Here is a 15,447-nt window from a genome sequence, read left to right as displayed (position 1 = left end):
TGAAACACTAAAACTGAGTTTGCTGCAGAATGAGTAAAAGGAATGCCATACTGATTCATTGATATAAAGTCTAATTAAATACAAATGCAAATGACTGAAAGCTAGAAAATAAAGCAACGTCTAATCCCACGACTAACAACTCCTAATAATCTGGGATTCTCCTAAGGAATTGATAAAAGCAACAGACTTCCTAACAAATAGGAATTATTGAAAACAAACGATTAAATATCTTAACACCCTCCCTTAAACTGAATGCCATCTACGCAATCAATTTAAAAAAAAAAAAATTGAACAAACTCCAAGTAACTCACGCAACTTCTCAAATGCTTCCAGCTTTAGAGGTTTGGTCAGGATATCTGTAGCTTGGTCTTCACTTCGACGATAAACCAAATCAATGGTTTTTTCAGTTACAAGATCACGGAGAAAATGAAACCTCACATCTATATGTTTGCTTCTTCCATATAAAACTAGACTCTTGGAGAGTTTGATAGTTGAACTATTATCACAATGAATCATAGTAGGCCCATGTTGATAAAACTGTAATTCTTCAAGAATCCTTCTCAACCAAATTGCTTGACATGCAGAAATTGTTGCAGCTATGAATTCTGCTTCTGTTGTGGACAAGGTAACAACCTATTGCTTCTTTGATGCCCATGATATGGCACCTGAACACATCATAAACACATGGCCTGATGTACTCCACCTATCATCCAAATCACCAACATAATCACTGTTAGTGAAACCAATCAAAAAAGGTCCTTCATTTTTCTTGTAGAAAATACCGATATCTGTTGTTCCTTTCAAGTAACGAAACACTCTTTCAGTAGCTTTGAGATGCAGCTCTGTTGGTCTTTCCATAAACCTGCTAATTAGACACATTGCATACATAATATCAGGCCGAGTGGCTATTAAGTACATTAAACTTCCAACAATTTGTTTGAAGTAAGTACTATCAACCCTTTCTCCGTCAAGATCACTTGACAGCTTCAATCCTGGTTCAGTTGGAGACCCAACTGGATCATAATTCTCCATGTGAAACCTCTCCAAAACCTCCTGAGCATATTTCTTTTGCCCAATAAAGCATCCAGTAACTGTTTGTAGTATTTCTATACCAAGAAAATATTTCATCTTTCCCAAATCAATCATGTCAAAATCAGCCATCATAGAATTCTTAAAATCAACAAACATAGCCTCATCATTGCCCGTGAAAATAAGAACATCAACATATGAGCAAACTATAAGGATTTTACCTTTTTCTCCAGACTTGATGAATAGAGTGTGTTCATATGGACATTTGTTGAAACCTACATTTTCAAAGTGCCCTTCTATACAATTGTACTAGACTTGAGGTGCCTGCTTCAGTCTATATAAAGCTTTTTTCAATCTGTAAACCTTATGTTCATTACCTTTTATCACATAACCAGGAGGCTGCTCAATGTAGACTTGTTCAAGTAGTTCACCTTTAAGGAAGGTCAATTTCACATCAAGTTAGAAGACGGGCCATGAGTTTTGTGTTGCTAATGAAACCACTAGCTGAATTGTATCCTGTCTTGCAACAGGAGCAAAAACCTCTTGATAATCAACTCCATGCTCTTGATTGTAGCCTTTAACAACCAGCCTTGCTTTGAACTTGTCAATTTCTCCCTTTTAATTCAACTTCGTCTTATAAACCCACATTACACCAATGGTTTTTTGCCCTTCAGGAAGATCGGTTAGCTCCCAAGCCTCATTCTTCTCTATAGCTTGAATCTCTGCATCCATAGATTTTTTCCACTTTTCTTCTTTCACTACTTCTGCAAACAATATAAGATCAGAGCCTGCAAATAAAGCAAAATGAGCAGTAGTATCCTCATCAAATAATTCATCTCCACTCACATAATCTATCATCCAAGATGGTCTTTTCCTTTGTCGTTATGGTTCTGAGCTAGATGCCTGATCATCATTTGGAATTGAAACACTTGTTGAGGAACTTGGTGAAACTTCTCCAAGGGACTGACCAGGAAGCTAAAATTGTGATTTAGACCCCTGACTTTCAAGAGGAGGTGATAGTGGCTGTTTAATTTCCCTACCAGTTTCCTTAACATCAGTTAAAATTTGTTGTTGTTCGGTGCTGCTCCAATCCCATGTGTTTTCTTCATCAAACAGAATATCTCGATTGATGATTGTTTTCTTAGTGATGGGATTATATAACTTGTACACCTTGGATTCCTCACTAACCCCAATAAAGACACACTTCACACTTTTATCGTCAAGCTTTGTTCTGTTTTCATTTGGAACATGTGCATACGCTATACACTTGAAGATTCGGAAGTAATCAACTCATGGCCTGACTTCACTCCAAGCTTTTTTTGGTGTTATGTTTTTTACAAGGGTAGGGCTTCGGTTGAGTACATGAACACTCCAATTGACTGCATCTGGCCAGTTTGTCTTCAGAATATTTTTTTTCACCAACATGCTACGCACTATGTTCTTGATTATTTCTTTCTGCCATGCCGTTTTGCTGCGGTGTGTATGCAGCAGTAAGTTGCCTCCGTATTCCATGCAATTCACAAAAACTTGCAAAGTTATGTAAGTTAAATTCACCACCACGATTTGTACAAAGGATCTGAATGCACTTGCCAGATTCTTTTTCAACTCGAGCCTTAAAGCTTTTAAAAACACTAAAAGCTTCAAATTTCTCTTGCAAGAAATAAACCTATGTCTTTCGACTATAATCACCAATAAAAGTAATGAAGTACCTTTTGTTTCCATTTGATGTTGGATTGATTGGTCCATAAATGTTTGAATGAACCAACTGTAGGATTTGCTCAGCTCTCCATGCTTTTCCTTGCAGGAAAGAATCCCGATATTGTTTACCAACGATACAATCTTCACACATTTCTGTGGGAAAATTAATCTTAGGCAGTCCTTCCACCATGTTCTTCTCATGTAGGGTTTTCAAGCCTTTGAAACTCAAATGACCATAACGAAGATGCCACATCCATGTTGGATCTTGCACTCTTGTTGAGAGACACTTCTGGGCATCATATTGAATGTATAGAGGGAAGATACGATTGGCTGTCATTTTTGCTTTTGCTACTAGGCCCTTCTCTGGATGATGAATTTGACACAGCCTTTGTTGGATGATGATGATATAACCCCTCTCTTGCAGTTGGCCTATACTGATGAGATTGCTTTTCAAATCTGGGACATAAAACACACTAGAAACTATCTGCATATTGTTTTTCATATGCAATTTGATATCCCTTTTCCCCATGACAGAAATGCAGGAGTTGTTCCCAAGCTTCGTAGTTTCTCTGAATGTTTCATCCAAATCATAGAACAAAGACTTGTTTCCACACATGTGATTGCTACAACCCGAATCCAAATACCAAGTGCCACCTGATGAATTCTCCTTCTTGTCGATGTAAGCCATCAAGAGCATTTCCTTTTCAATCTCAGCGAAATTTACCTTGGTTTCCTTCTCTTTGTTAGGGCATTCATACTAATAGTGGCCAAGCTTGTGACAGTGATAGCATTCCACACTCGCCTTGTCAAATTGTGCTCTTTGATTGCAAGAAAGTTGGCATCTTCTACCTCTACCTTTTCCTCGAAATCCCCCACGCCCTCTACCTCTTCCTGGAGAAGTAGTTCCTTCATGAGTAATGATATTCAAGGCTTGCTCCTTCACAACATGGTTGGTCATCCTCTGCTCATGAACTAATAGTGATATTTGCAACACATCAATCGAAAGACTATCAATGTCATTCGATTCTTCAATGGAACACACCACATAGTCAAATTTACGTGTCAATGAGCGAAGAATTTTCTTAATGACTGCAACATCTTCCAAATTTTCTCCATGAATGTGCATCTTGTTTGCAATTGACAGTGTTCTTGCAAAGTAATCATTAACTGACACTCCTTCCTTCATGTGAAGAATTTCAAATTCTTTGCGAAGAGCTTGGTGTTGTGCACGTTTCACTCGTGCAGTGCCTTGGTACTTCTTATTCATCGAATCCTAGATGTCTTTAGTAGTGTCCTTTAGGATGGTTTCGAGAATGGCACGATCTATTGCTTGAAACAAATAATTCTTTGTCATCAAATCCTTCAATCTCTGATCCTCCAACGTCTTTCTCTACACTTTTATCAAAACAGTCTCACTAGCGGGCTCAACGATGCCGATTTCCACAAGAGTCCAGTACTCCTTGGATCGCAAAAAATTTTCCATCAACATACTCCAATGGTCATAGTGGCCATCGAAGCATGGAATCGCAAGTTGCACAAAGCTGTTTTCAGAAGCCATTGAATATCTTGCTGCGGCAAGAATAAAAACTGTTGCTTTTTCAAATCAAGCCCTAGTGGGGGCTCTGATACCAACTGTTGAAAACTAAAATTGAGTTTGTTGCAGAAAAAAGGAATGCTAAATTGATTCATTGATATGAAGTCTAATTAAATACAAATGCAAATAAAGGAAAGCTAGGAAATAAAGCAACGTCTAATCCCACGACTAACAACTCCTAATAATTTGGGATTCTCCTAAGGAATAGGTAAAAACAACAGACTTCCTAACAAATAGGAATTATTGAAAACAAACAATTAAATATCTTAACATTATTGGAAATAAGGAGTAGGCAAATGAGGGTATTTGGCTGAGATTGCCAGCTGACGAAGGAGGAGTCTGGGCCGATATCATCAGCGGACGGAGGAGGAGGACGAGGACGAGAAAGACTTACTTGTTTGTTTATTTGTTTGTTTTTTACCTTAATTAGCATCATAGCTAGAATTAGGAGTGATCATAAATCTATCCAATCTATTCAACTCAATCCGATCTAATTCAATTTAATTGATTTTGGGCGGATATGTATTTTTTAGCAAACGGATGCAGATGAAATATTTCAAAATTTGCAGATATGGTTTGGATGGCGGATCAGCCATCTCACACCCGCATGAACCCGATCTGTCTGTAGGTGAAGTTCAAAAAAAAAAAAAAAATGCTAACAACTAACAACATAAAATACAAATAATAAAATATATATTTTTATAAAAATGAAAAATAATACCTTAAAAATATGCATGTGTGGTGCCATGATTTATTATGGGCAAATAACACTTATTTTTTCAAATGACTAGTTGTTGGAGATTGTAAAATTAATGAATTATAATTCAAAAAAATGTCCAAAATTTGTAAAATCCAAACCGCTAAACTGATCATATCCATATAGCGACCCTAGTTTGAATCCGACCTGTTGATGTTTTGGATCCGGGTTTCATTGCCTTTTATGGTTGTTCATGTCTTGCTTCTGCTCATTGTTTATCGGGTTTGGTTATTGGAGTGTCTTGTTTGCGTTGGGAACATGTTGGTGACTTGTTTCTCAAGCTGTTGTTGCCCAGATTTTTCTTCTACGCTCGAGCAGTCATTGTGAACTTCTAGCACTTTTGCAAGTCTGTAGAGATACTGGGAGTTGTTATTCTTCACTCGAGCGGCCATTCTTGTGCTCGTGTGGTGTTCGCTCGAGCGATACTTCTTGTGCTCGAGCAGTGGTCACTTGTCTGTAAAACTTTTGAGAGTTTGTATTCTACGCTCGAGCGACACTTCTTGTGCTCGAGTGGTCACACTTTTTGTATCTGGACGCTCAAGCATCACTTCTTGCGCTCGAGCGGTCTGTGCATCTATATAAGGTCTTGATGTTAAGTACTCCATGAAGTGTTTTGGGAATGTTTGAAATAAAGGAAAACCTGTGTGGAACGGTGGTTCGCGGAGTATATTTTAAAAGAAATAAGTTAATGCAATTAACTGATAGTGAGTGTTATGGTGGTGATCGAACTAGGTGTATGTATTACACCGTGTATTATTGATGTTGGTTTGCATGCTTATATTTTTATTGTGATGATGTTTGGGGGTCCATTACCCGCCGTGTTGTGCCGGCAAAGCGTGGCGCCTTGATAGAAGTTTCCTTGTCCCGTCTGGTTTGGGCATGGTAAAGTGTGAAAAAGGGATCTGTTTCCCGCCGTATCGTAGCTGGCAAAGCATGGCCCATTGTGATAGGTTCTTCGTTCCCTTTCGGTTTCCACCTGGTCAAGTATGACCCGAGGAGCACCTCCTTCCGGGTGAGGCCGGTAAAGTGTTATGTGTTATTGGTATTGTTGGAACTGTCATCCGTGCTGTAGGGCGGTGGAGAGGAGATTGGTAGTGTGTATTACTTTAGTTATCTCGTTTGGATATTTATACATGTTGTCGGTTTTCATATTGTGGAGATGAGATTGGTAGTATGTATACTTCGGGTATCTCGTTTGAATGTATATATGTGTTAACGGTTTTATACTAGTTCTTTTTAAATCCTTGGGCCTATGGTCATGGAAGGTTGTAGATATATATATATATATATCTATTGGGATGTAAATGCTTATGGTGTATTGAGAGGTAGGATGGGGATTATGATGTGGGGTAATATTTTCAAAACGGTTGTTTAAGTGGGATTATTTTATATTAACGTGAGAAGTTTTATCAAAGAAAGAATGAGGTTTTAAAACATTTTCTTTTGGATGTAATGATGGGAATGTAAAAGAGAAGAAATGGTTTTATACTGAATTGTGTTAAAAGGAATGTTTTGAGATAAACACAGTTATATGTGTATATTTTGGCTATTAAATGTCACACTACTTATATGGTATGTCTTGATGCATTCATGATCATTTTTATCTATATGTTGTGATTGGTTAGAATATTCGGGATCTCTACTGGGCTTAGTGCTTATCCTAAGGGTTGATAAACTTTTTCAGGTACAAGGCTGGAGGAATCACGTATGACTTAAAGTCTTTAAATTGTTGGCCACGGGCCCTTTACTTATTGGCCGTGTGCCATGTACTATATAATGATAAATTCCTTTTGTTGTATTTATTGTTATTCAATGTAAGCCTAGGGGCATTGTACCATGTTTTATTTATATCATCATTGTTGCCGTGAGAGAATGTTATTATTTATTCTGGTTCATGTTCTCAACTAAATGGAACTATTATAATGGATTCGGTAATGGATTCGAATAATAAAAGTTAGGGTGTGACAATCTATTCATCAATCCCACGGCCCGCTCAATTCGTATATGCCAAATTGGTAGACGAATGCGGATTAATTTTTTTCAATCCTCCCAATTTTAGACAGACAACGAATGAGATGCCACTTGACCCAACTCGATCCGCAATCACTCCTAACTAGAATATAAAAATAATAGTAGCCTAATAGGTTCATTTGTTGGCTATGCCTTTTAATTTGTTGCTTTTGAAATTTTGCCTTCAGAGTTAGCGATTGTTATCTATAAGTCTTCTTTGGGAAGGTAAAAGAAATTTAACTTATGGAATTATTGTAAAGGAGGAGTAGGTGAAGAAGAGGATTAGGCAGAGCTCGATAGCCGACGAATGAGAGGTTTGAACAGATATAATCGGTGAACGGAGGAGGAGAAAGGGAAAAGCCTGCTTGTTTGTTTTTTTACCTTAATTAAAACCACATCGTTTGGAATCATTTAGGAAAATCTTAGAGAATCAACTCTACTATATTTATGTATCCATTAATTTCATACTAAAAAAACACTTGATTATGAAACCTCAACTACTCATCAATGTTTAGCCTAAAAAAAAAAGAACTATCCATTAATCGGGTGGGCTCCGGCATATATATCTTTTGTATATCATACAAAGACCACCAGATGACTATAGGAAACATTTACTCTGTTTGGTTTCTATTTCTAGAATTTATTTTTTAAAAAATTTAATTTTTTGTTTTTCGTATTTTTTTGTTTTCACTAAATTTTTTTAATATTTTAAGTAATTTTTATTTTTATTTTTAGACACACATAACATAAATACACTTAAAAAGTACAATATTTAAAAAAAATCTTTAAAAAATTTACTGAACACCAAAAATATTAAAAAAAAAATCGATACATTTTTGTATATTTTTGTATATTTATTAATTTCTTAAAATATTTTTTTACAAATATTTTACTATTTAGATACATTTAAATAAGGTGAATCTAAAAAAATTTAAAAAAAATTGCTTAAAATTTAAAAATATTCTCCAAAAGAAAACACGAAAAATAAAATATTCAATTTTCAGAAAATTAAATTGAAAAAATTGAAACCAAACACACTAATTTCTTTTCCTTTTCATTTATTACGGTTTGAATGTTCAGTTTTCTTTTCCAAAATATAGGGAATTTGTTCGCTTCAAGAAATTGTCTTGTTTCTCTATTTCATGTACATGCACTTAGAAAAAAAAAAAAAATTCTGTATTTTTTGTTTTCAATTAATTTTTTTAACATTTTAAGCAAATTTTTTTTTTAAAACTTTTAGACATACCTAACATAAATACACTTAAAAAGTATAATATTGGCAAAAAAAATCTTCAAAAAATCCATTAAATACCAAAATAAAAAAATTAAATATATTTTTCTTATTTTTGTGTATTTATTATTTTTTAAAATACTTTTTTACAAATATTTTATTATTTAGATACATCTAAGTAAGGTGTATCTAAAAAAATAAAAATAAAAAATTACTTAAAATTTTAAAAAATTTCACTAAAAACAAAAAAAATCAAAGAAATAAAAAACTCAATTTTCAGAAAATTGAAACCAAACACATTTGATAGTATAAAACAGCTAATCTACAAGTTATCATTGTACTCATGTTTAGCTTAGATTCAAATAAACCCTATGGTATACAGAAAAAAAAACAAAAAACAAAAAACAAAAAACAAAAAAAAATCCACTGCTCAAATGCTAAATAATGTTGTGAGGATATTTTTTAATACTAAGATTAACTGAAAAGGTGTATTAAAATTATATTAAAAAATTAATTAAATTTAGTAAAAAAATGTCTTGTTTTCTTTAATTTTTAACACACACACATATATATATATGTATTACGTTCCAAGGACACTTATAAATAAGACTTAAATCACAAATTTTTTCTTTTAAAAATAAAAAAACTATTCAATAAAATATTATGACTTTTCACTAGGGATGACGGTTTGAACTCGGCCTGACGGGGATTAGACCTCTCGACCCCGATTTGGGCGTTTTTTCCCTGAAAAATATTCCCAACGGAGAGGGGATGGTATTCAAAAATCAATCCCCGATCAGTTTCGGGCTGGGGATGGAGATAAGTGTTCCAACCCTTATCCGGCCCGTCCCTAGCCCCATCCCCATTTGTCCTCGAAGTGAAATTACTATTTTACCCCTATATATATATATATATATATAAACCAGACCCTCATATCCCTTATCTCTGTCTTAGACCACGTCTCTTATCTCTCTTTCCCTCACTCAGATTTCTCTCTCTCATTCTCTCACTTCTTATCATCATCATCTAGAACAGATCGAACAGATCCGCCGATCCTCCACCACCACCGCCTCTGCCGCCATGGCTTCCTCTATGACTCCCCAACGCCGCCACCTCACTCCCACATCCGCTGAAAAAGTGGTTGCAGCACACTGCTTGTCCTCCGCTGCAGATTTTGACATCACTCATTACCTCCTCCGTCACAGCACCGCCTCTGTTCGGCCTCTGCTGCAGCTCCAGTGAATGATTTGGATTTCGATTTGACCCAGACGACGGTATACGGCTTGAGCTGACCGGTGTGCCAGTTGATCTGTGAGGATAACTTAGATTTATATGTGTGATGATGATTGTTGATGGTGATGACAAATACATACATATATGTGTGTGTGTGTGTGTAATGAACAATTTCAAATCTCTCTCTTTTTTTTTTTCCAAGTTGTTGTTGATGATGATAGATACATATACGTGTGTGTGTGTGTGTAATGAACAATTTCATATATATATATATATATATATATATTTTTAAGTTGTTGATGATGAAATATACTGAAAACGATAGATTAAATTTTTTTTTTTTTTTTTTGTGTTGAACAAAATTATTTAAAAAAAAACAAACAAACAAGTCGGGGTTTTCGGGGTCGGGGAAACTCGATCCCTGTTAGGGGGCGGGAGCGGGGGGGCGATGGCGTCCCCGCCAAGGATCGGGGGCGGGGATGGAAATTTTTTTGCCTTCGGAGATAGGGGACGGAGAGTGTAATCCCCAGCTCCGCCCCGGCCCGTTGCCATTCCTGCTTTTCACACAATTTTTTTACACTGAAACTACAAAATTACCTATAAAAAGAAATTCATAGATGCTCATATTACCACTTGGTTTTCACACAACCCCAGCTAAATGGCAGAAAAAAGAGGGTGAACTTTATGCTCAAATCATCTTTTCATCTTCTAGCTTGAAAAAAAATAAAAATTAAATCAATAAATGCTATGGTAAAAAGAAAAAAAAATCTCTATGATTGTCTTGCAAATCTCTACAAAAAGGATATATGTGTACAATAAATATAATGATATACGTGTATATATATATATATATATATATCATTAAATGAACCTTTCCACTAATTATCTCTTAATTCATTTATATTGATTCCCCATATTAATTCCCCATATTAATTCCATGTTCCACAACTTCTAGTATAATTACTGTAGCATATCAAGGATTCATATAAGTTTTGAAATCAATAAGTGATGTCTATTGGCAATTCCTTCTCAAATAAGCTGATATGCTTTTGTTCTATTACCCAAAGGATGCACAATCAAGCTTTTGGTGTAACTTAGTAGATAAATTCTCACATTACTCTCTCTACTTTTTTATATATTTTTTCGTAAAAAGTAAAAAAATTACTAAAATAACTTGTTCTCAAACGAGGCCTAAGTTATTTAATTTTTTAAACTTATTTGTCACAAAAAAAAAAAAAAGAGAGTGAGATTTTCTTAAGTAATAATTTATATATATATTTAACTTATTTGAAACAGTTAAATACTAGAAAAAAATTGTGACTTCAATTTTGTTTTAATTATAATTTTTGAAGGCATTCTAGATATTTATGTAACAAAAAAGTTATGCAATAATTTATTACTGGTTCAATTTCTCTTACAGATTATAAAAAGTTGCAACAAACTTATTTATAATTTATTTTAATTCTTTTAAACTAATGATCTCACAAGTTATAATGATGAAAGCTAATTTATATGTGATACCAAACGGGCTTAATAATGCTTAAAATAAAAAATATGATAAGATGCTAATGTATTACATATAGCTACAATGAAACAGATAAATCATCCAACATCACAAAATCAGAACTGAAAACTAAAGTGGCATAGCAAAACGAGTCAAACTATTCAAACTCGACTTGTTAAAATTTTGTTTGAGATTAACTTGTTATACAAACGTATTTTAAAAGTCATTAAATTTTTAAGTCAAATTTGAACAATTTATTATTTCGCTAAAGTGGTCGCTAAAAGTGCATTTTTTTGTAGTGGATCGATAAATCGAGAGGGAGCTCAGTAAATAGAGAAGACGGAAGGGAGAGAGTGAGCAACGTGAACACAGTGGGGGAGAGAGAGAGAGAGAGAGAGAAGAGAGAAAAAGAGAAAGAGATAGAGAGTGAAAGACAGAAAAAGAGACAGAAAGAGAAGAGAGATGAACGAGAGAGACAGAGAGAGAGATAGAGAGAAGAGAGATGAGCGAGAGAGACATAGAGAGAAAAGAGATGAACGAGAGAGACAGAGAGAAGAGAGATGAGCGAGAGAGAGGTGAGAGAGATAGAGAGAAGAGAGATGGGTGAGAGAGATAGAGAGAAGATAGATGAGCGAAAGAGACAAAGAGAGAAAAGAGATGAGAGAAGAGATAGATGAATGAGAGAGAGAGAGAGACAAATAGACAGACAGAGAGAGAAGAGTGATGAATGAGAGAGAGAAAGAAAAGAGAGAGAGGAAGATGAAAAAATGGGTGAAAAGATATAGACAAAGAGAGAGAGAGAGACAAAGAGAGAGAGAGAAAAAAAAGAGCGAAAAGAGATAAACGAGAGAGAGACAGAAAGAGATGAGCGAGAGAGCGAGATAGAAAAAAAGAAGAGAGACAGAGAGAGAAGATAGATGAAAGAGATAGAGAGAATAGAGATGGACGAGAGACACAGAGAAAAAGAGACAGACAGACAGACAGAGAAGAGTGATGAGTGAGAGAGAGAAAGAGAAGAGAGACAGAGACATAGAGAGAAAGAGAGAGACAGACAGACAGAGAAGAGTGATGAGTGAGAGAGAGAAGAGAGACAGAGACACATAGAGAAAGGGAGAGACAGACAGACAGAGAAGAGTGATGAGTAAGAGAAAGAAAGAGAAGAGAGACAGAGACAGAGAGATAGGAAGATGAAAAAATGGGTGAAAAGATAAATGTTCAAAATAGTAAGACGACGTCGTTTTTTTTTTTAAAAAAAAAATTTGTGATAGAAAAATACCGTTGCATTTATTTAAACCATTTTGTGACAATATATATATGAAGCCGTCTCAAAGCCGCAATATATATATATATATATATTTATTTATTTTTTGCAACGGTACCTATTAAAGTCGCAATTTTCTTCTTTTTTTTTTTTTTTTTTTTTTTTTTTGCGACTGCAGCTTGTACCGTCACAAAAACTCTATTTTTTTGCGACAGCAATCTCTACCGTCGCAAATACTCTTTTTTTTTTTTGCGTCAGCATTTTATGCCGTCACAAATACTTTATTTTTTGCGACGGCAAGTTGTGCCGTCGCAAAAAGTCATTTTTTGCGACGGCAAAAGTTCCGTCTCTTAAGCCCAGTTTTCTTGTAGTGTATCTACTTAAATTATTTTGATTGAGCTTAAATCGTATTTGAATAACCTACTACTTGACTTGTTTGCAGACAAAAACCTAAACTGCTAAGATAAATAATTAACAAATCTGAATATCTTTTAACAAAAAAAAGTGGAAAAATAATAAAAGAAATACAAACTAGAATAAAAGAAATTAATAACTACAATACCTTAACATACTAATGATTTACTAATCAATTTATAATCTCCAAACAAATTATTAACCACAATACATCTCCTCAAAATAGAAATAGAATAAAAGAAACAACTAATATCCCACTTCTGATATATGATCAAGAACTTGTTCATAATAGAAAACTCAAAACATTAATCTGTGTAAGTAGCCATAAATCAACTGCAAGATACTTAAGACTAAATAAGTAGATATTTGTTAAAAAATAGAGAAAAGAAAAAAAAAATACTATTTTCATTTGAAAAAATATCCTTTCTAATATGTTAATGAAAATTTTTAACAATAAAGATTTACCATAGATAAGTACGATTGCTTTTTTCAAAATTGCTAAAGAATTTAAGTATTCATATATAATATATATCGTATCATGTGTCATGTCATACATGTATCATATCGATTTCTCTTAAAAAATATATTTAGAAAAATCAAATTGTAAAATATGTATTAAAACACTCCCATCTAATTCCTTAAAACTCATCTAAGATCAAAATTTCTTACAGCACAAAGAAAACCTCCTAGGACACAAGTAATGTAAATTTCGAGCATAATCACAGCACTATAGTGGATGAATGTGAGTCACAAAACTCCATTACCATATAACTCTTGTTCTACAGTTTCAAAATCAGCATCAAATTTCATTTGTTCTACAACAATGGTTAACATCATATAGATTTGTTCTGATTCTTGATGAGTTTTATCATGCGCTATGAATCTGTGAAGAATTCCACATACCTCAACAAAGCTAAAACCAGGGGACTTCTTCACCCCTCTCCTTTCCATGTCTTCTCTCATCATTCTTGCTTCGTCCCAACACATGATCACCGCATAAGCATTTGATAAACCGATATATCTACCATCGTGTTGCGGCTCCAACTCAATGAGCTTCCTCCCCACTATTTCCGCGAGGTCTAATTTTCTATGGCTCATACACCCGTTAAACAATGCACCTAACATTGAAGCTGTTGGTTTCATTGGTATTTGACTCAAGAATTGGTATGCCTCGGTTAATTGACCTGCACGAGCTAGAACATCCACCATACAAGCGTAATGCTCGCTTTTAGGTGTCATGCCATGCTTATTAAGAGACTCGAAGAAAAACCAAGCTTCCTTCACTAACCCTCCATGAGCACAAGCACTTAACAAGCACAAGTACGTGATTTCGTCAGGAGTGATCCCCACAATCTGCATTTCTGTAAACATATCAAGTGATTCAAACACAAACCCGTGAGTGGCAAGTCCTCCAATCATTGCATTCCAAATTAACACATCAGTTTGATCCATGGAAACCCCACGAAAAACAACTAGAGCCTCCTCTATTGCTCCGGATTTGGCGTACATGTCCACAAGTGAGGTACGCAACACAAGAGTTAATGACAAGGCATTGTTGATCATGTAACGATGCATCGTCCTCCCATGCTCAAGAGCACCTAAATGTGCACAAGCACACAAAACACTCACCATGGTCACCTCATTGGCCTTGGGCCCGACGACTCGCATTCTTTGAAAAATTGCCAATGCCTCACCATATTGCCCGTCCTTGACATACCCGTCAATCAAAGAGCTCCATGACACCACATCTCTCTCCGGCATTAATTCAAACACTTCCCAGGCCAAACTTATATCCCCACACTTTGCATACCCATCCAACATTGCATTCCAAGAAACCAAATTCTTATTGGGCATTTCATCAAACACTTTGCGTGCACACACTATATTCCCACCCGAAGCATACATATGAATCAAAGAATTCTGAACAAACCTATCAGATTCCAAACCAGTTTTCGCAATGCGGCCATGGATAGCCACTCCAAGATTAAGATCCGACAGTCGCGCAGATGCCTTAGCAAGAAATGGGTATGTGAGATAGTCCGGTGAGATCCCAATTCGCAACATTTCGACGAAAATTGATATCGATTTGATTGGGTTTTTGGTTTTTGAGTAACCCCTTATGATTGTATTCCAGTTGAAGATTGTTGGATTGTGGAGATGTCGAAAAATCCGATGAGAGTAGGCAATGTCAGCAGAATCAAAGGTCGCAGCGAAAGACAGAATTCTTGAAGCAAATGGGTCGTCTTGGGTGAGGCCAAAGGCGATCACCAGAGCATGAATTTGCTTGAGGTGAGAGATTGACTTGCATTTGTCAAGCAATGCGATTAGAGTCTGACTCAGATTGACATTTTTGCTCAACAGTGAAGCATTCAACATTTACAGCTGAGTAAACCCACGAGAAGAAGATGAGTTTGTGTGGCAGTTTCAAAGAAAAATAAGGGATTTTGCTTCGGTAGAGAGGGGGGGTCCGTCAAACACAAAAAAAGGTTCTTTATTTGGAGGGAAAATTGTAAGAAAGGGTCTGTTTGGAGGCTATTTAACCTTTCTACAGTATGTTTTTATTTATTTTTTAAAATTAATTTAAAATTAAACAAATCGTGCATGAACAAAATTTAGGATAAACTATCAATAGATTCTAATAGTTAGACTTAATTTCTATCAAGTCTTATTGAAAATAAGCGTTGGTAAAATTGTCGTTAAAAATAATTTTTTTATA

General features: G+C 35.2%; 2 protein-coding genes across 3 annotated transcripts; both read right to left on the bottom strand.

Moving 5' to 3' along the window:
• Positions 1 to 633: 633 nt before the first annotated feature.
• On the bottom strand, positions 634 to 3,994 carry LOC145814982 (uncharacterized). The gene is made up of 6 exons (XM_082911952.1): positions 3,530 to 3,994; positions 2,739 to 3,484; positions 2,070 to 2,212; positions 1,683 to 1,817; positions 1,407 to 1,460; positions 634 to 1,304 (listed from the first exon to the last, which is right to left on the bottom strand). The coding sequence occupies exons 1-6, from the start codon at positions 3,992 to 3,994 to the stop codon at positions 634 to 636; spliced, it is 2,214 nt and encodes a 737-aa protein (XP_082768078.1).
• A 4,940-nt stretch (positions 3,995 to 8,934) lies between these two features.
• On the bottom strand, positions 8,935 to 15,236 carry LOC145814936 (pentatricopeptide repeat-containing protein At5g08305-like). 2 transcript variants are annotated; one of them, XM_082911862.1, is made up of 2 exons: positions 13,635 to 15,234; positions 8,935 to 9,628 (listed from the first exon to the last, which is right to left on the bottom strand). In XM_082911862.1, the coding sequence occupies exons 1-2, from the start codon at positions 15,105 to 15,107 to the stop codon at positions 9,500 to 9,502; spliced, it is 1,602 nt and encodes a 533-aa protein (XP_082767988.1). In that variant the 5' UTR covers positions 15,108 to 15,234; the 3' UTR covers positions 8,935 to 9,499. The 2 variants fall into 2 exon arrangements, with proteins under 2 accessions (XP_082767988.1, XP_082767987.1); XM_082911861.1 differs by lacking the exon at positions 8,935 to 9,628 and having other exon boundaries at positions 13,433 to 15,236.
• Positions 15,237 to 15,447: the final 211 nt, after the last annotated feature.

Source organism: Camellia sinensis, unplaced genomic scaffold (assembly GCF_055761805.1).
Source record: "Camellia sinensis isolate YWXY unplaced genomic scaffold, ASM5576180v1 Unanchor14, whole genome shotgun sequence".
Lineage (NCBI taxonomy): Eukaryota > Viridiplantae > Streptophyta > Magnoliopsida > Ericales > Theaceae > Camellia > Camellia sinensis.
This window is presented reverse-complemented; position numbering and strand designations above follow the sequence as displayed.